The sequence below is a fragment of the Solanum verrucosum genome, unplaced genomic scaffold (assembly GCF_900185275.1).
Source record: "Solanum verrucosum unplaced genomic scaffold, falcon-dt-bn FXZP01000183.1, whole genome shotgun sequence".
Taxonomy (NCBI): Eukaryota; Viridiplantae; Streptophyta; class Magnoliopsida; order Solanales; family Solanaceae; genus Solanum; species Solanum verrucosum.
This window is the reverse complement of record NW_026020430.1, coordinates 59,968-80,389: the sequence shown is the minus strand read 5'-3', so window position 1 is coordinate 80,389 and position 20,422 is coordinate 59,968. Positions and strand designations below refer to the sequence as shown.

Sequence of the window (20,422 nt, the reverse complement as noted above, 5' to 3'; positions counted from 1 at the left end):
TTTTTTTAATAATTTGGTTGGTTAATGAGTTTATATTAAATATATTAATAATAACATTAATTAATCGGAGACTGTCTTGTAAAACTTTGGAGTTTGGAGTACTAAAATTGATAATACATTTCTTTAATTCCTATCTTTTTTTTTTTTAATAATTGAAGTTTAAGATAGCTATTACCTCATTAATGATATCATATGTATAGAAATTTGAATGATACACTCTCCTCTTAATAAAAAAATTGGTCATCTTTATTTTTCTATAACCATTAATTATGTCGTTCTCTTTTCTCCAATAAATGGTTATTCCAACACAAAAATAAATCAAACATATTGTAATTAATCTCAGCTGCAAGTGATGTAAAGTATTTTTTTGCCAAAAAACGAAGAATTAAGTTCGATTTAATTTCTCTCCTGATACACTAAAGTTGGATTCTGGACCCAATCCAAAATTAGAGTGAATTAGATCTGCAACTAAAGATAACAAAATTGGGTCGATTGCACCTATCTCACCTTTTGTTTTATTAAAGGTAGGTTTTAACTGTCTTCATGTAAATAATTATTTCAGTGCAAGTTGGTGAGAATAAATCAATATAATTTACAAATATCAATAGGACTGATTTTGGTGATGAGTCAGGAGTAGTTAGTTTTAAAAAAATAAAAATTGAATTTGGGAGTAAGTTTATCTCTATAAGAAAAAACATTGAGAAATGACCCCATACCCATTAATATGAATGTTGAAATCATATTTTTAGTATTTAATTGCATGTTTTACCCATCGAATTGTTTGAACTTATGCCTAGCAGGAAATAGAATTTTTAAAGACATGGAATAAGATATTATGATACAAAAATATGAAGTTATGCACATAAATTTATTTTATTCGAGGACAAAAATTAAAGACCACCCTAGGAAAGGGCAAAAGTGCGCAAATGACCCTATTGTTTCATTTTAATGTAGATGCTACTCTCTTTTTGTTAATAATCATTTGGATTATGAGGATCATCCTTAAGAAAGCAATTTGATTTCGAAGTTTCATCATCACCATTAGTGACTCCAAAAGAGGCATTGATTTAACTGCAACCAATGAAAGTCTAATTCATGGATACACAAATATATTGGGTGCATCACATATTGTTAAAGTTACATCATATGTGTTTGATCATACGTACGTAAGATAATTAATCGTGAGCGATATGAAAGTGAAAAAGTCATTATATTATTATTATTATTATTATTTCCAAGATAGTATAGTGGTTACAACGATTTATACTCTAGAGGTCTTTTAATCAAAGCTTTAGAACCTTTTTTTCTTTCCAATAACTGAATCGCTTAAAAAGAATTTCAAAACTAGGTATTCTAAGGATGTATTTTAGTGGTCAATAATGAAGTTGCCATGAAGTCTTAAGGTTTAAATGTCACGATAAAAACATATATTAGGTGAATCTCCTATTTGTCCAAGTTTAGATGTACAAATGCAGTTACTTGTAGTACTTATATTGATGGGACATAATAGATAGCTCGTAAAATTAACTTAAGTACACGCTGAATGGTTCATACACAACAATTAGCAAAATAACAAGCTTTACTTTTATGTTTTTCTATGTCTAATTGGTATTTGGTAAAAGGTACCCTTCACAGTACACCCTGTGTTTGACAAATTAAAATTTTCTAACTTATCCATTCAACTTATAATCAATAAATATCCTTAGACAAGACACATATAATAAGATCAGATAATTCAGGAAAAAACGATTTTTATATTATAAATAACCATGAAACATATTCTAGTACTATAGTAAGAGATTGGCATGAACTCATTTCATATAAAAAGTAACTAAAGTTCAATATAATGCATGTTATCTAAAGGACGTATACTACCATGAAAGTGGAAGATTTCGTAACGAGGGGGTCATGTAATTAATATATAAAACACAATTAGTTGAGATCATTCTTGGTTAATTTTGTCTTCCACTCCCAGTTCTTTGTTTTCATGATTACTTCAAAAAGGCACAAAAAAAAGTTGAAATGGAAATCCACGAGTCTCTTGCTTTATGATCTGTTGATATTTATAATCATCCAAAATCCAAAATAATTTTAATTTGTTAAATCGATCTTACACATATATATGATTGGAGAAAAGGGATATGGTCTGTGTGAATCTTTCTTTTGAGCCATATTATCTAGTGGTGAAGCAATAATTTTTGTTAAGGGTGTTTAAGATTTAATATATATGTATGAAAAGTAAATTTTAACCTATATATAATATATATACTTTGTACAATTTTCTATATAATATGTATATACTTAGCGTATAATATATGTGTATTGGTTAGTGGACACTATACTATAGTTATTTTTTTAAGCGGTCAAATTTGTGTCTTCTTCTTCTTCATTTGATATCACTAAGTAGATAGAATTGTTTTAAAATGTGTAACTATTTTTTGAGATATATGAATATTAAAGAGGAGTGGGCTACAAAAGGAGGATTTAAAGATTTATACACTTTTATAGCTTTCTCAAAAGTATAAAAAGATGTTTACGAGACAGCAATTTACGTCAGAAAACAAACTTCTATATGCAATATTTTTCCTGGTCACCAATGAAATCAGAGGCGGAGCCAAAATAAAGAGGGGTTTTAAATTTCCTTTAGAATCGTCAATAAATTTTGTTAGGAGTTCACAAATTAATATACATTTATATTTAATTAATTTTCTAATACAAATACAAGATCTATGAAAAAACTACTGAATTTGTCCGAACCCATAAACCCCACCTAGCTCTGCATATGAATGAAACTGCCATACAACTTGATTTTGGAATTGATATCAGATATATATTTATTAATCCTAGGACCTAGGTTCTTTTCTAAAAAAGTTTTTTTTTATCAATACGAAAACTAATTCTAAGAAAGTAGATAAATATTATGTATGAACGTCCATGACTAACTAAACAAACAGTAGCACATTTTAATGAATTTAAATTATATCCATCGTTAACATGAGATTTTTTTTACACTATCAAATTACTGAAAAAATATCTATTGATAGTTAAGTTTCTTAAAATGTGAGATTTGTAACCTTAAAATAAATTTTATACTATTGATACATTCTTCATTAATAAGACGAATGTGTAATTTTAACTATGCTTAGGTAGTGTCCAATTATTTTAATGTAACATGTAAAAGATTTATTTCTCATATTTTGAACTCTTCATTCATTTTTAACAGGAGAAAGTACTGTATTACACATAATTTAATTACTAGTTCGCCGTATAAAATGTGAAGAATAACAATAATAATTTTTTTTTAAAAATGAGCAAAAATAATAGATTTACGAGAGCTAGAGCATAACATTGGTATCGAAATAGAATCAATTAGTTAGGAATTGTTAAACAATAGGACGAAATTAAGATAAAAATCAAAGGGATTATATGTAAGTGCAACATAATATTAATAATACGAAAAAAAACGTAATTTTATTTATAACAAAGAAAATACATACAAGCATTTTCTTGTTCTAGCTAGGTACATTGGCACAACAAGAGAATTATTATTACATGAAGATCTAATTAGAATTCTCTTGTGTACACAAACACAACACGTAAGGATTAATTACGAAAATGACAATTATCCAATATTAGATTAATTAATTTAGGTCTTAATTAGTTTGAATATTTGGCCTATTATTGCCAACTTCAGCTGCACTTGCATTAAGTTTCTCAGAATAAATCAGTGTACCAAGCTTCCAAATGTCAATAATTTGTTCTTGAGTTAATTGAGTAAGCTCTTTCCCATCTTCTAATATTATCACATGATTTTGTAGTACCTCTGAAAGTTTCTGCTCCTTTGTAACATTACTCTCTTTCTTGTTTTTGTACACCACATATAGCACCATTTGGACCACACCCAAAGTGAATCCTAAGATGTTTGGTCCCTATAATTCAGACAAAGACGAATTCAGAATTTTAATCACCAAGCATATACAAATACTATATGATTCACACTATCAGAAAATCGCTAATTTCTTATAGAAACTTTTGATATATTATCATTGGAATTTGGCTAGTCAATAATATTTCTGATGAATTTTTCAGTTAAACTCATAGAACGTGCCCTAAATAGAAAATTGGGGAGAGGGACTGAACCTTAAAAATAGAATACTTACATAAATGACATAGTCTTTCATAGTAAAACCATAGATGAACCACAGAACAGCACTTAGTGTGAGGAAAAACGATAGGAGAAATGGCATGTATTCCACATTCTTTGTTTTGATAACTTTTCTCTGCATAATATGAAATAATACAAAATTAAATTTGAATATACATAATTTTTAAAATAATTTAAAACGATTATTATAATTATTACATTCGTAGACATACCATTATGCCTAATGGTGCTACAAACGTACATACTGAAAACGCAGTAGATATCCATCCAACAATTTGGGTACGAATTGCTCCTTTTAATAGAAATTGAGCGACGAGAAAAACTCCTCCATAGCCAACCACCACAAATAAAAGAAGTAGCTTTATAGTTTGGACCTGCACGTGCAACGTCAAAAATTATCTTTTAGGTGATCAGATACTTTAAAAGTACAACTTTGTTAGTTTACGTTTATTAGTGTATACAAAAAACTTACCTTGGCTTTCTTTGGTGCATAGAAAATGTAGAAAACAATGTAAATTGTTTCAATAAAGACACCAATGGCGTTTATTATGATAACGCCAACCATGTGTCCTTTAAGAAGTACATAGTATATCAAAATCATTGCACTGCATAGAGCAACCACATATGGAATTGATTGATAGCCTTCTGTTGATTTCTTCTTGTAAATATTATAAAATGTTGGCCTGAAAAATGTGTACATATATATGTAATTAGTAGGTACTAATTTATTTTAATCATCATTAATCGCACTAAAACAAATGAAGATTCAAGCAATGAGAGACTCACAATGGTGCAAGGAACACAATGAACGAGACGGCCATGCCTGAAAATTGAGAAAGGAAATAAGTGAGATATGAACTTATGAAGTTTTTCGAAAAGAGCGCGTACTACTTATTAAAAAAATGTTAACGTAAAACATTATTGGATATATGCTAGTACGATGAAATGTCACATCCATGAAATATAATTATAGGAATAACTTACAAATACTAAGAAAAATGTCACTAATGCCAACCATGGTTTTTAATTTCTTTTTCCTGAACAAAGAATATATATATGCAAATCTCTAGCTCAATTTGTTTTTTATCACAAAGAGCTTCAAGAGTTGCAAGTTTTACTTGGCAATGGAATTATGAGAGCTAATTGATTGACATATATATAGGCAAAATTAAAGTAGGTGGAACAACAAAAAGGTCTTTTGTTTTCTGATGTATTTGGACACATGTATTAAGAAAAAAGAAACCCTTGCAAATGGGAAATCAATTTAGATACACTAACATTATAGAGAATTCTTATACTCCTTTTATGTCCGTTATTCATTATTGACATGACGCATGAATTAAATATAAGTCATTCAAACATTGAAAAATGAATAGTAATATTTAATAGCAAGAGTAAAATAGACACAACATGGTAAATTATTCATTGCTTTTATAAAATGAACAAGTATTGTTAAACATTCCAAAATAGTATAATGAACAAATAAAAATGAACTAAGGGAGTACATTATTTATCTGTATATTTTAATAGATATAATTATATCAAATAATTATTTATGAAGAACTAGTTGAAGTATAGTCGATTATCCAATTGTACTAAATATTGTTTGCAAATATATCATATGTGTATATATAGTTGCGTATAAATATATATTTTGTATAGTACAATTTATATATATCAACTAGAAAAAGTAACTAATAAATCGTCCGGTTACCCAAGTAAAGATTGATCGCAACGATTACTCATCTTACCTAAATTTGCTTATATTTATTTTTTATGTGACGTGATTGTGTATAATTCCGTTACAATATCGATGTATATACATTAAAGTTCCTCAAACTCAAATTTGCTGTTGTTTGAGGAATGAAATGATAATATCCTAAAATTAATGGGTCCCAAGTTACACTTTCATTATGTCATCCTCCAATCGTATGGGCACTAAAGTTCTTTAATATTGGAGGGATCTCAAAAAAAAATTAGCGGGAGTATGATCATAAAAATATAACTATTTTTTTTTGTTAGAATTGTATTTATTTATATTTTCGTTATAAATATTTAGAATTTAAATATAATTATTTTACGAAAATAATTTTTTTAAAAAAATATGTAAAATAAGTTCTTATATTTGAAATATTTATACCAAACATTGATTTTAGAATAAAGTGAGAAAAGTCCGAAAAAATCTCATGACCAGATGAGTGCTTATTTTCTGTTCAGCATGAGTTCCAAATCACCAAAATAACAATCCAGAAATGATATTGGAACCAATAATTGCCTGCCATTTGGCAAAAATAATAGAGTGGGGCCACTCTTTTTTGCTATATTGCTGTGTTCAATTTTCTAAAATGGCCTAAATGAAAAATCACAAGGATGATATGCTTCGCATTGCGTTGCTTTATTTGGCTTATCTTGTCGATCTGGGTGGGTTATGTCATACATTCTCTACTACATCAATTTCAATGTTTCTTAAATTAGTTTGACTCTAAATTATACAAATTTAAAAAATATAAAAATATTAAGTATTACTCCCTCCGTTCAATAATAGTTGTCCACTATACTATTTTAGAATGTCCAATAATACTTATGCACTTTATGAAATCAAGACATTGTATATATTTAAAGGTTGATATAGTAAAATTGACATTTTATTTATAGTTTCTTAAAAAGTATACAAAATTAATGGACAAATATTATTAGACCGAGGGAGTAATGATTAGGCTTCAATTATTATAGTTGCCCAACTCACAATCAACAAGATATCCACCTAAGATTGTTTGGCTCGATAAAGCTATTAAGTATTAATGATCAGGAGATTAATTGTTTGCGTACTTTGCTATTTTACGTTGTAATTACTTGCTTTTCCCGTTTTATATTAATTGCTCACTTAATTTCTTTCTTTATATATTCTTTTAAAAAAATTATAAATAAGAAAGTAGACTTCATTCCTTATTTTTCTATAACTTTACAAACTTATTGTATTTTTTTTTAAAAAATTAATTATAAAATAGACAGTTAATATAAGACGGAGTATAATATCAGAATTTAAACTAAATTATACAGATGGCAGCTAAATAGAGATTTTTTTTTTCTATACATAAATTAATACAGATGGCAGCACAAAACAGTAGAAATGTTTCTTTTTAGTCTTCACTTTTTTCTCCCCTTTTAATCATTGGATAAGATTAATTTCTTTTGCCTTTAGGGATTTGTGGATACTGTTGTTTCATGAATTATGAATTATGAATTATGCATGTTCCAATGATTGAACGTTCAAAGATGTTTCGTACCACATTCTCTTTTTCCCTTTTATTGGACAAGTTGAATATAATGCATCACTATCATGGAATACGGGTGGGAAAATTAGCCAAGAAAGCATATTTGTTTCGTATATTTATTAACTCAAATTATTTTGATACATTCGATTCAATTCATTTAAAAGTTGGTTGATATAGATTAACATGTAGTCCAAATAATTAGTTAATGAGAAACTTTGCCATAATATTTTTTTGTTTAATATGTTATATATGATAATAAAATAAGAATTACTTAATAATTGAAGTATATGGATTGAGCGATGATTCATTGTTTAAGTTATATTTAACTTGACATATTTTGGTCAATCAATCTTTGAGTGGCTTATTAATACCTATTAATTGAGAAAACAAACATAAATAGTCGTCCACTTATTAAATATTAGTCGAGAAATCTATATTTTTTATAGTAATATATATTATACATAAAATATGCATTTTTTTATATATAAAATAGTATATATTTTCTTATATATTTAATTTGGCTCTTATTAATTTATTAGTCATTTTGATCCTTTCAGATTTGATTTGATTCGCTTATTTAACACCCATATCATGAAAGCAAATACGTTGCTCGATGATATAAATAGACGGTGAATATTTACAATAAAGGTATAGATATTGGTGCCACTTTGAAAAGCTTTCGTGCTTTAATATTGGTACGTCGTATGCTAATTGAACAATATTTGTTTGGTTATGATTATTTCATGGAAAAGGTGAAGAAAAACATTATTATTGGAAAAAGGACCTTAGCGCGTTTCTAAAAAGTTAGTATATATTATACAGCTATATATTTGTGATTTGTTTGTTACATCATCCAAATAAATTTGCGTGGAAAACTTGAATACTAAAACATATGAAAATAACTGATGATCATAAAGCCACACATGGAAGCATATTGTTTGCTTTAATAACTTTTAACTCATAATAATATGTACTCAGTGGACCATTTTTGAAATCGTGACGGCTCCAAATAAGCATGTAATATTAAGTTTAGAGTAGAAAACAGCTCTAAGTTGAAATAAATTTGTGTTTATCTATACTATTGATTGATTAATATATTCATCCAAGAATTAGGTGAAAATTCTGATAGTTAATCAATAGAGTAATTAAGATTCCCCTATTAATATTTGTTTCCTTTATTATGACTTTATATGTATTTCAAATATTTTTAAAAAAATTATTTTTACGAAATTTCTCATGAATGAATTAATACTAGATATTCAGCCATAATTCCTAATCCACTCCCCAACTTTTACATAAGCCGAATTAGGCATATCGATATGTTGAGTTAATAAATTGGTGACTTTATGTAAGTTTATCGATAATTCTCATGAATCAATTAATACCATATTCGTTCTAATCATTTCCCAACTTTAACATAAACTGAATCAGGCAGGTCGAAATGTTGAGTTAATAACCCACCCAAACTTGAACGAATCATATTGATATAGTATATATGTTTTAGTAAGAATATTCCATCACCGTGAAGGGGTTTGGAATATTTAAATGTTTTCAACTTTTTTATAATATTACATGATTCATGATATACCGATCATAACTTATACATCAACCCAATTATTAACAAGTCATAGTCGCATCGCACTTAATCTTTGACCCATTCTACGTTCGTGAAATTGAAATGCAACATTTTCACTATTTGTACTAGTCGCACTTAAGGTATATAGTTGCACTAGTCACATTTGATGATATGGCCTAACGATTAATGAAGTGGGGGATATTATAGAAATCAGATTCAAATTTTAGTAGATTAAGATTAATGAAAGGTGATTTCTTTTTTACGAGAGTGCACACATCAAATACACAATGGGTTTACCCAGTGCACATAAAGTGCTCACTACAGAGTGCTCATCCGAAAGGCAAAAGCAATGACAGAAATTGTAATAGCTGCGGGTAAAAGAAATGATGCTTTATAAGGTAATCTACTATGGAAAACTCTGTCAACATAAGAATATATAAAATTATTCAATGATAAAAATTATTTACGCAGACTAATTTAGAATCAAGGCATATAGAGTCGATTGACATCATAAGAAATAAGAACATACATACATTACCTTAGAGTTTATTAAGTATCCGAAAGTAATATTAATACATTTTGAACTTATAACAAATTTAGATCCATAGTAAGCATATGGCTTGATTAATAACTGATATAATGTTTGATTTGGATCACTTCAACTGGTTTATTCAGAATTTGGTGTAAGTTTATATTTCCCTATAATCTATATAACCATGGATTATTGGTAGTTAATTAGATTGGAAAATAGAATCAACTATTTGAGCTAATGGCCAGTCATCAGCTTAGTCATTAATGGAAATGATTATTTATTTTAAATAACTACTCTTGGTAATGACTAATCACTTATATTTTAAAAAAATGGATTCAAGTATTTATATCTACGAAAAAAGTTATTGTAGCAAAAAATAATAGATTATGATGAAAAAATATAAATTTATATCTACAAAAAAGTTATTGTAGCAGAAAATAAAAATAGCAACTAGCACAAAATAGGGACAAAAGCGGAAATGACCCTTGTGGTTTACAGCCCATTTTTGACAGCTCTTAAATTAGCCCAATGTTGGATTTAAGTTCTCCATAATTGGCATGCTTCTAATTAGTAAAAGCAAAACAATAGTAAAATTAGAGGTGACACAAAATTAACACATGAAATTGTGTACAATAGTAGGAGATGATCGGACTACAAAGCTTGAATTATCGGAGAAATATAATTACATTTGGTACTTAAAGAATCATCATCATCATCATAAATACAGTAGTTTGCATACACGTACACGTCAGTGTATATAATTTAAATCTATGTGCATTTTTGACATGCCCAATTATCAAACAATTTACTATAGTATAGTCTCATATTTCCAGTGTTTTCCGCAGCCTTTTATGATCTTCAGCTATATTTTCATGCAGACATAAGGCCAAATCAAACTTTTGTGTACATGAAATCAGTGAACCAAGTTTCACAATTTCAATAATTTGCTCTTCACTTAGTTCTGGAAATTTCTTTTCATTGTGTAAGATTATCACATGGTTTTTTAGCTCTGGAAGATTCTGCTCCTTTACAAACTCTTCCTCTTTCTTGTTGTAGTACATCACATAGAGCACCATTTGGAGGATGCCAAATATGAATCCCAATACATTTGGAATCTATTAATTAAAAAGAAATTAAGGGAACATATTAGTATCATATTTCAATAAATATATATAATATAGATGCATGAAAGTCGAGAATACGAAATGAAGGGTTCATTAACCATTTTTAGTAACTAATAGTTATTATCTCAGAAAGTCACTATTTTTTCCAATTCTAATTTTTTTTCAATAAAGAAAGAGACGTTATGAGATAATAACTATTAGTTGAGTGACTATCTGAGAAATCAACTAATTAAGTTAAAAAAAGAAGAAAAAAACTTACAGCAATGTTGAAGTCTTTTAATAGAAGGCCATAGAAGAACCACATAACTGCACTTAGAGTGAGGAAAACAGAGAGGAGAAATGGCATGTATTCCACGCTCTTTGTTTTGATTACTTGTTTCTGCATTAAATAAGAACGTCAACATCATTTTCCTGTATTTATAGTACAAATATTTTTTTACGATATCGATGTAATTTAACATGTCGTAATTAACAAGTTTGCTGACTTATTTAATTTGGTAGATAATTAATCCTACCTATTGTAAACAATTACTTATAGTAAGTTAAAATGTTTCAACAATATATATGTGTAAACTTACCACTATGCATAAAGGTGCTACAAAAACACATAAGGAACAAACAAGGCAAATCCACCCAACCACTTGTACACGAACTGCTCCTTCAAATAGAAATTGGCTCACTAGGACAATAGCTCCAAAGCCACCAACTACTAATAAAAGCAGTAACTTTATAGTTTGGACCTGCATTAATTACACTAGCCAAGTCAAAAATTAAGTTATATTTTAGGTGATCTAATATTTTAAAAGTACTTCGTTTACATTTTTATTGTATCGAAAAACTTACCCTGGCTTCCTTTGATGCATAGAAAAGGTAGAAGCCAACGTATATAATTTCGACAAAGCATCCAAAAGTGTTAATAGTGATGAGAAGTGTAGTGTTGGTCTTGAGAAATGCATAGTAAATCCAAAGCATTGCACTGAATAAGGCAACAACGCATGGAATTGATTGATAGCCTTCTGTTGATTTTTTTTTGTACATCTTATAAAATGTTGGCCTGCAAGACCATATATAAGTATGATATTAAATTATTAATTGATCGATCGCGCAAGTTATATGTACACTTAAAAAGAAGAAGAGGAACATAAGGATCAAGAGACATACAGTGGAGAAAGGAAAACGAAAAAGGAAACAATGTTTCCTGCAAAATATAATAAAAGAAGGTAAAACAATCATTATTTGTGAAGTTATAATGAATAATAGGAAGAAAACATTAAAAAAAATAAAATGATATTTTACCTAGCACACCAAATGCAAAAACCCAGTGGACAGAAAAATCAGCCATTATTTTTTTTTTCCAAATAAAAAATGCCTTGGCTTGCTGTATTAGTCAGTGATATAATTCCAATAAATTGGTAGTTCTATTGGACAATGAATGAAGGTGGCTTGATAAGTACATGTTTATATAGCAAGGGTAGGAAAGTAGGTGCTATTAGTGGAGATCTTCTCTTTATTTTATTGTCAGGATCTTTTGGTTCGTGGACTAAATTATCTCGAAATTATAATTTTTGAATTGATTTATTCCATCTCTTACGTAGGATATGTTAGGATTAAATTTATACTCTATTTGGTTTAAGGTATAAAATTTATTTCCAGATTAATAATACCTTCAATCAAATGAAATATAAATTTAATCTCAAACTTAATTCTGAGATACCTCACTTTATCCCACGAACCAAGCGAAGCGTTATTTCTTTATAAATAATAAAGAACCTTTCAACCTTGTCTATAGCTAACTTTTCTTTTGGGGGTGCAAGTGGCAGGGTTTCATATCTTAAAAGAAACAGGGCCCATATGGAACTTTTGTTATGTCATCTACCAATCCATACCGCACTAAGCTTAAAATTCATGCATCAAGGGGGTGTTCAATACCGCGGATAATGTTTCTTCAAAAATATTTATAAAGATATTATCTTAAAAATATTTAAATATAATTTAAATAAATATCATGAGAGGTGAATCTGGACCGGTGAGGATGAGGGTTTTAGAAAGTAGAGTGATGATAAGATATATTAGAGGACGGGGAAGACACAATTAAGCTAATGGAGCTTGTTTTTCTTCTATTTTTATTATATAAGTCATTTCACTTATTTTAAGAAGCCTGTTTTCGTAAATAAAAAAATTGTTAAAAAAATTGAAAAACATTTTTTTAATAGTGAACACACACTAAACTGTACGTAATTAGATTCCCTTTTATTTACTGTACGAATTGTGCTTTTAGTCAGCAAAAAGAATGGATCATAAAGTGATGGAGATCAGTGACCATCCTCGAATAGCCCTGCAGTGCGCGATTTGAATTTAGTCAGAGCTCCAATGTGGGCTTCGGACACCGGGTGCAAAACCAAAAAAAAAAAAGACATGTTGAACTACTATCCAAGTTAAATTAGTTGATAGATGGTTAGGAGATAAAAGGTTATTAGTTGTGTTCGATCTAGTCGGAATAGTTTGTTTATGTTTTATTTTTTGAGTTGTAAACTTCTATTTGGTAATAAAATACTTATTTACCAAAAAGTTAAGTGTTAAATTTGATCATGATTTTAATCGACCCACCACCACCTTCTTATTGGCCATACCACATGCAAGTTTTTTTTTCATAGATAAAATATTGACGTTATACATAACATGCAATTTATCCGTATGGTGTATATATAGATGGAACCAATTTCGTTGTTTAATTTACAAGTTTGGAAATGCTGATAATTAAATGTGAAGAATTGATTGACCAATTTTTTACCCTACTTCACTAACTAGACTCGAGATATGATGTCCCAACTATGTATGTAAATAAGAAGTCTCTCAATTAAAATAAATCTCTAATTAAAAGTTCATATTACTTTTGAATTGTCTTTTACTAGATAAACATGTGATAGAAAGAAAAAAAATAAAATAAAAGCAAACCCTCATCTAAAACAAACCTTTAATTTCTTGCCTTATCAATTCATAAAAAAATTCATTTTATCTATCCTAATTCATATGAGGGTGATGAGGGAGATAATTTCCTTGCAATAGAGAAAAAATAAATACCCAATATATGATATACTTTTTTTAAATACTTTATTCGACTATTATATTTGTCTCATAATTTTCTTAAGATCTATCTACACTTCATAAATTTCACTTATAAAATTATACTAATCTTATCGACTTTATTTTATTATATATAGGCTTTTTATTAAGGAGTGAGGGGAGGGGATACTAAAAAAAAAAGTCTTGAATAATCTTTCTAGCTTTCCCTTCAATTCTTCTGGACAAGATTTATCTTCAGTCCAACTTTCTATATACTTTCCAAATCACGATTGAAACAAAGGACGTGGCGCATACAATTGTATCCTTAATCTCCAATCACAAAATATATACATAAATTTTCATCATCTAATTCTTTTTTAAAAAAAATACTAGTATTCTATTATTTAGGTTTCTCTATTTTTCTTTATACATTCTACATCATATATATATATATATATATATATATATGGGTTGTGGTGCATTGGTGGATTACTTCACCCTTAACCAGAGGCTGGAATTCGAGCTCTGGGTATGAAAAAAATCTTGTTGGGAGCGTCACACCCTCGAATGGACTCTGCAGTGCGCGATCTAGATTTAATCAAAACTCCAATATGTAGTTCGAACAAAGAGGACAGGCTGCAAATATATGATCTAAAGAAAGTTGAATTTAAAAAGTCTGGCACAATTGGGGGTTTTAGCTTTATTCATGTTGCTATTATAATCTATCTGTACATATCACGTCCATAATTTTAAATTGCATGCAAAGAAGAAGCATTAAAATATTTTTCTACTAAAGGCTCGAACTTACTCTTCATAAAGTCTTACTATAATAAAATATGGATCTGCTGCTCTCCATTTTTCTTCTCTTCAAGTTCTTGCTTTGATTGAAGACACATGACATATGAAAAAATTAATGACTATGATTTAATTCATTAAATCAAGATTTTAATCATGATTTAGGTAATTGATATTTCATCAAATAATTAATAATGCCACAATTATATCAATATATTATGTTATTCATGAAAATATTATAAACTTTTCTCTCTTCCTAATTTTTTTCCTAAGCCTCATTTATCTTCCATTTTTTTTAAAGAAAGAATCATAAGTTAAATTGTTTGTCAATACAATTCTCTACGATAGCTAATTTTAAAGAGAAAGATCCACAGAAAATTTCAATCAAATATTAACTTAATTGGGGAAAAAAAGAGGGTAGAAAGATAGATACTCGTTGGGAAAAAAAAGTAGGAAAGTAAAGAAAGGTTTATTATGTATTTACGAACAAGATAATATATTGTTATAATTATGACATTATTAATTTGCTTATGAAATCTTAATTATCTAAATTATGGTTAGACCTTGATTTAATCGATTTAATTAATTAAATTTTAGCCACTAATTTTTCCATATGCCAAATGTCTTCAATTAAAGTAAAAACTTGGGGAAAATGGAGAGAAGGGAAATGGAAAAAAGCCGTATCCATAAAGTATATTTAGGGAAGAGGCTCCTCTCCATTGATAATCTCTCATGTTTCCCCCAGTGCTACCCTAGCTTGTATAGTTGATATATGTTCATTTAATTTTTAATGGATCAGATTAATTTTCTTGATCAAATATCATTAACCATGTTTATTACTAATTCTCTTTCACTCTCCTCTCTTATCTCTTTCTTTCTCAGTCAGCTTAATTTTGCAACAAACCTTTTCTCAATCAGCAAAGAATTTGCTTTGTTAACAACAAATCACATTTTCTTTCCATTCTTTTCACACTGTGATAAAAGAAGATAAGATTCAAAGGACGAACTTGGTTTATAAAATTTTAAAAATCTAACCCATGAGGCAACTTCTTTGAAGCTTGGTTTGGTCACAATGGTGATCCACAAAACTTTGTCATCTTCTTCGTAATATTAATTTTTTCAATTTGGAGTTTCTACAAAAGCCAACTAAAGGATCTGGAGAGGGCACGGAAAATGGGTGGGAAAATATTTTCTCACATACTTTTTTTTCTGGTGAAATTCTCCATTTATTTTTTGGATTTCTTCTTTCTTGTGGTGTTTATAACTGTAATCTTTAATTGGGGCTAATCACTCCATTTCAGTCTTTCTCTTTTGAGACACTCCCTAGTTGTTCATATGTAAATGTAAAAACATTCAAATATTGATGTAATTTAAATACAAATGATATTTGATTGCTCTGTTTTTCGGAGAGTTTTGGAGGGGAAGAAGTGTTTCTTTGCTGATTGAGAAAGGAATGAGAGGAGAGAGAATTACTAATAACCATGATTAATGATATTTGATCAAAAAAATTAATCTGGTCCATTAAAAATTAAATGAACACATGCCAACTATACAAGGTAGCACTGGGAAAATAGGAGAGATCATCACTGGAAAGGAGCCTCTTAATATACGTTTCGTGAATTGACTAGTTTATTTGTGCCAAAACTGTTAAAATTTGTTTATTTTGAAAAACCTTTAAATGCAAGATATTGTAAAACAGCTTTGACTACCCAAAAAAATGAATTACTTATTACTCGAGGCTAGTTAAACATATTTTAAAAAATAAATAAATTTTCCCTTGTTAGTAAGAGTATTAAGTAATATATATCCATTATTATTCCCCTCTAGTTTCCTTTCCATCTTGATTAGTTGATTCGAAATATATTAATAATCTTCCGTTTAGAAATCATGACATGAGATTATGATCTAATAATGTTCAGTGTGCTAATCGTACAAAGTATAGTAACAAATTATTTATTCTCAATAGAAACAATTAAATATCTTTTAAATTAAGTCGTTATAATGAAATATTGTTATAGAAAAGTGTAGCAAGAAAGCACTAGAGTTATAAAAGAGATCATGAGAAAGTGACTACAATTAGAGCTTGAAATATTAATGGGCAAACATAATTTACAGTTGATAATTAAGCACTAACTATGTAAATACAATACAAATCAAAATAAGCCAATAACCCTTGTATTTGGCTTAATATAAAGATGCTTGCAAATTTACAAATTACCAAACAAATTTACAAAGTGTCAAGCTTCCACAGTTTGCAGCTTGGAAACAACCTTGTCATTTTTAGCAACCTCATTTAAATTTCCATAATTCTTCTCTGAATAAACAAGTGAACCAAGTTTCATTATGTTAATAATTTGCTCTTCACTTAGTTCTGGAAGCTTCTTCTTGTCATCCTCTAAGATTATAACATGGTCTTTTAGCTCTGGAAGATTCTGCTCCTTTATAACAACTTCCTCTTTTTTGTTGTACATCACATAGAGTATCATTTGCAGGATACCAAAGATGAAACCCAACACATTTAGAATCTATTCAACCAAAAAATTAGAAAGAAAAAATATATATTAATTCTAGAGTTCAAATAATTATGCTCTCTCTGTTTAAATTTATTTGTTTGATTTTGACTTGATACGGACTATTATGAAAGTAAAAAAGACTTTTCAAATCTTATGATCTTAAATCATAGATATGTAGAATATACTCAAAATGTCCTTTAATCTTGTGGTCTTGAATAGGTCATGTGAAAAATTGAAATTAAAGAGTTGCTAAAAAACAATTGAAATGGACTAAAAAAAATCAAGACAAACAAATTAAAACAGAGATCGTATATGTTGTAAGTAGGAAATGAAAGTTTAAAGAGAACTTACAGCAATGTTGAAGTCTTTTAATAGAAGACCATAGAAAAACCACATAACAGCACTTAAAGTGAGGAAAACAGAGAGGAGAAACGGCATGTATTCCACACTCTTTGTTTTGATTACTTGTCTCTGCATTAAATAAGAAATTCAACATCATTTTCCAGTTATATTATCGATGTACATAATTTAACATATTGTAACAAGTTTGCTGACTTATTTTGCAGATAACCAATTCTACTTATAGTAGACGTATAGTTACCTGTAATTATCTTTTAAGTGATCTGATAGTGTGAAAAATCTATACAATAAGTTAAAATCTTTCAACAATATGTGTGTGTATAAACTTACCACTATGCATAATGGTGCTACAAAAACACATAAGGAAAACACAAGGCAAATCCATCCAACAATTTGTGCACGAATTGCTCCTTTGAATAGAAATTGAGTGACGAGGACAATAGCTCCAAAACCACCAACTACTAATAAAAGAAGTAGCTTTATAGTTTGGACCTGCATTTGCAAAGTCAAAAATTAATTTTGAACAATTACATATAATTATCTTTTAGGTGATCTGATATTCTGAAAGTACTAGTATATCGAAAACCTTACCCTGGCTTTCTTTGGTGCATAGAAAATGTAGAAGCCAACGTATAAAGTTTCAATGAAGCATCCAAAAGTGTTAATAGTGACGAGAAGTGTGGTGTTGGTCTTGAGAAATGCATAGTAAATCCAAAGCATTGCACTGAATAAAGCAACCACGTATGGAATTGATTGATAACCTTCTGTTGATTATGCAAATTAATTAATTGATTGACAAAAAAAAATAAAAAAATACTATATAATAACACTTTGAAGGAGGATAAAAATGAATTTAAGGAACAAGAGACATACAGTGGAGAAAGGAAAACGAAAAATGAGATTATGTTTCCTGCAAAATATGTACGTAAATTATAAATTAGAATATTCTATGCAATCATTTGATAATTAATTTTTTTTGTGTATCAGAAATTAAAAAAGAATGTAAGACACATAAATTGAAACGAAGAAATATTACCAAGGACACCAAATGCAAAGGTCCAGTGGTCAGAAAATCCAGCCATTTTTTTTTACTAAAGAAAGAAATATTTTGCCTTAGCTCTCTTATACTTGCAAATATTTTAGTAGTTCTACTTGTCAATGAATGAAGATGGCTCATTTGACATGTTTATATAGTAAGTGACATTAGTGGAGAACTTCTATTTATGATCTATACTGTATTTCTCTTTCAATTTCTTTAAAATAAAAAACAAATAAAAGCACTTTTTAATGAGGTGTGTTCAATAATTATATCTTTACAAAGGGCCCTATGTAACGCTTTTATTATGTCATCGACTCATCTTTCAATCTAAAGGGGCACTAAGCTTGCCAGTGATTAACTGCTCCCTTCATTTCAATTTATGTAATGTTATTTAACTTGATAATAAGTTTTAAAAAGAAAAAAAATCATTAAAATATGTTTTTTGAATTAAGTCATAGATATTTGTGTGGTTATAACTTATTTTACAAATATCTAAAAATATTTTAAAGTTAAATTGTTATTGAATATAGAAATGCCTTGTTTCTCAAAACAAAATGTGTTCCTAATCAGCAAAAAATCAATCCAGGAATGATGGAAGGACCAATTAATGTTTGCCATTTGGCAATAATAATTTATATAATCGGATTATATATAGTCCTATTGCCTTAATATATATATATATATTTTTAAGGACAATATATTTACTACAGTACTGTATGTAGGTGATGAAAATTATCACTAGAGTATGATTTGCTTTGGAAGCTTTATTAGTAGGCTTATCTTGTCTTGTAGGTGGGTTACGTTGCTTCAATAATCTGTGTAGTACGTAATATGATTAAATGAATCTAATTTCGTGGTTTTATACTATATGTTATAAAGAATGTTATCGTTGTTTCCTTGATCTTTCGCGATATATATGAGTTTTCAAATAAATTTATGGTGTTTTGTGTATATATTTTAACTATTAGAAAATTAAAAAATTAATGACAGACAAAATTTTCAAACTAAATAACCGAAATCTTATGCTAACTTGATTTAGTGATGGTATATAAGAAAAAATGAACTAGCTAGGAGCTTTTTGGTGATGAATTATCTAGAAATTATCGATAAATTCCCTATTTTCTTGTAGTATATATAGCGTTCTGTAACAATACTTTGATATGAGATGGTGCATATTTTGCCCAAAATTGATTATTTAGAACAGAGATCAAAACTATCATTTTGGGCAATTCCAAATTAATCATATTAGGGATGAAGGAAGAGACGTATGTTTCTTTGAGATATAATTGATATATGTGGAGAAATTAATTTTATTTTTAACAACTTTGCTACCTTTTATGAATTGATCAAAATCTTGAACTATATCTTATATCATGTTGGCTTTTCTTCATGTTTTTTTGGATAAGATTAATCCTGTATATATCCACCTTTTCACATTTAGAAAAGGAAAAATAATGGGAGACAACAAGAGGACGAAGCTTTAATTTAGGATTTTGTGGATGGCTAGTGTCCTCTCAATATATTTCAGCAGCCACTACATACATGCCTTCGAAATTATGTTATTTTTTCCTATTATCTTTGAAGCCATGCAGGACAACGTGGCTAATTTATTCCTCACTCCCAACCGAAATGAATAACACTGTGGTTCGATATATTAAGCTTTTGTTATATGTGAGGGTTTAAGGAAGGGTTTGAATCACAGAGGTTTATTTTACATAACATTAGTGAATTATTATGCACATATATATTATTTCTATCATCTCTTTTTTCCTTTCTTAAGTTCTCTTTTTCTTTGACATGTTTGAGTAAAGAAAATGGTTATCCGCTCTAACTAACATGATTCCAGAAGTTATATCATAGTGAATTTTTTTTTTCCCCGACTTTCGATGAGAATTGAAAGTACAATTTAGTAATTACAACTTAAATTAATTTTTTTATTTATTAATTTCAATTAGAAAAATATCTAAGTGGTGTTTTATT

At 28.5% G+C, this 20,422-nt stretch overlaps 2 protein-coding genes and 1 pseudogene across 2 annotated transcripts; all 3 read right to left on the bottom strand.

Moving 5' to 3' along the window:
- Nucleotides 1-3,653: 3,653 nt before the first annotated feature.
- On the bottom strand, nucleotides 3,654-5,275 carry LOC125807375 (bidirectional sugar transporter SWEET9-like). The gene is made up of 6 exons (XM_049487073.1): nucleotides 5,150-5,275; nucleotides 4,952-4,988; nucleotides 4,638-4,848; nucleotides 4,378-4,539; nucleotides 4,161-4,280; nucleotides 3,654-3,929 (listed from the first exon to the last, which is right to left on the bottom strand). The coding sequence occupies exons 1-6, from the start codon at nucleotides 5,181-5,183 to the stop codon at nucleotides 3,654-3,656; spliced, it is 840 nt and encodes a 279-aa protein (XP_049343030.1). The 5' UTR covers nucleotides 5,184-5,275.
- A 5,092-nt stretch (nucleotides 5,276-10,367) lies between these two features.
- Nucleotides 10,368-12,094, bottom strand: LOC125807374 (bidirectional sugar transporter SWEET9-like). The gene is made up of 6 exons (XM_049487072.1): nucleotides 11,969-12,094; nucleotides 11,834-11,870; nucleotides 11,516-11,726; nucleotides 11,251-11,412; nucleotides 10,932-11,051; nucleotides 10,368-10,663 (listed from the first exon to the last, which is right to left on the bottom strand). Exons 1-6 carry the CDS (start codon nucleotides 12,012-12,014, stop codon nucleotides 10,370-10,372), a joined length of 870 nt encoding a protein of 289 aa, XP_049343029.1. The 5' UTR covers nucleotides 12,015-12,094; the 3' UTR covers nucleotides 10,368-10,369.
- Nucleotides 12,095-16,599: 4,505 nt separating this feature from the next.
- Nucleotides 16,600-18,488, bottom strand: LOC125807378 (bidirectional sugar transporter SWEET12-like; annotated as a pseudogene).
- Between the last annotated feature and the right edge of the window lie 1,934 nt (nucleotides 18,489-20,422).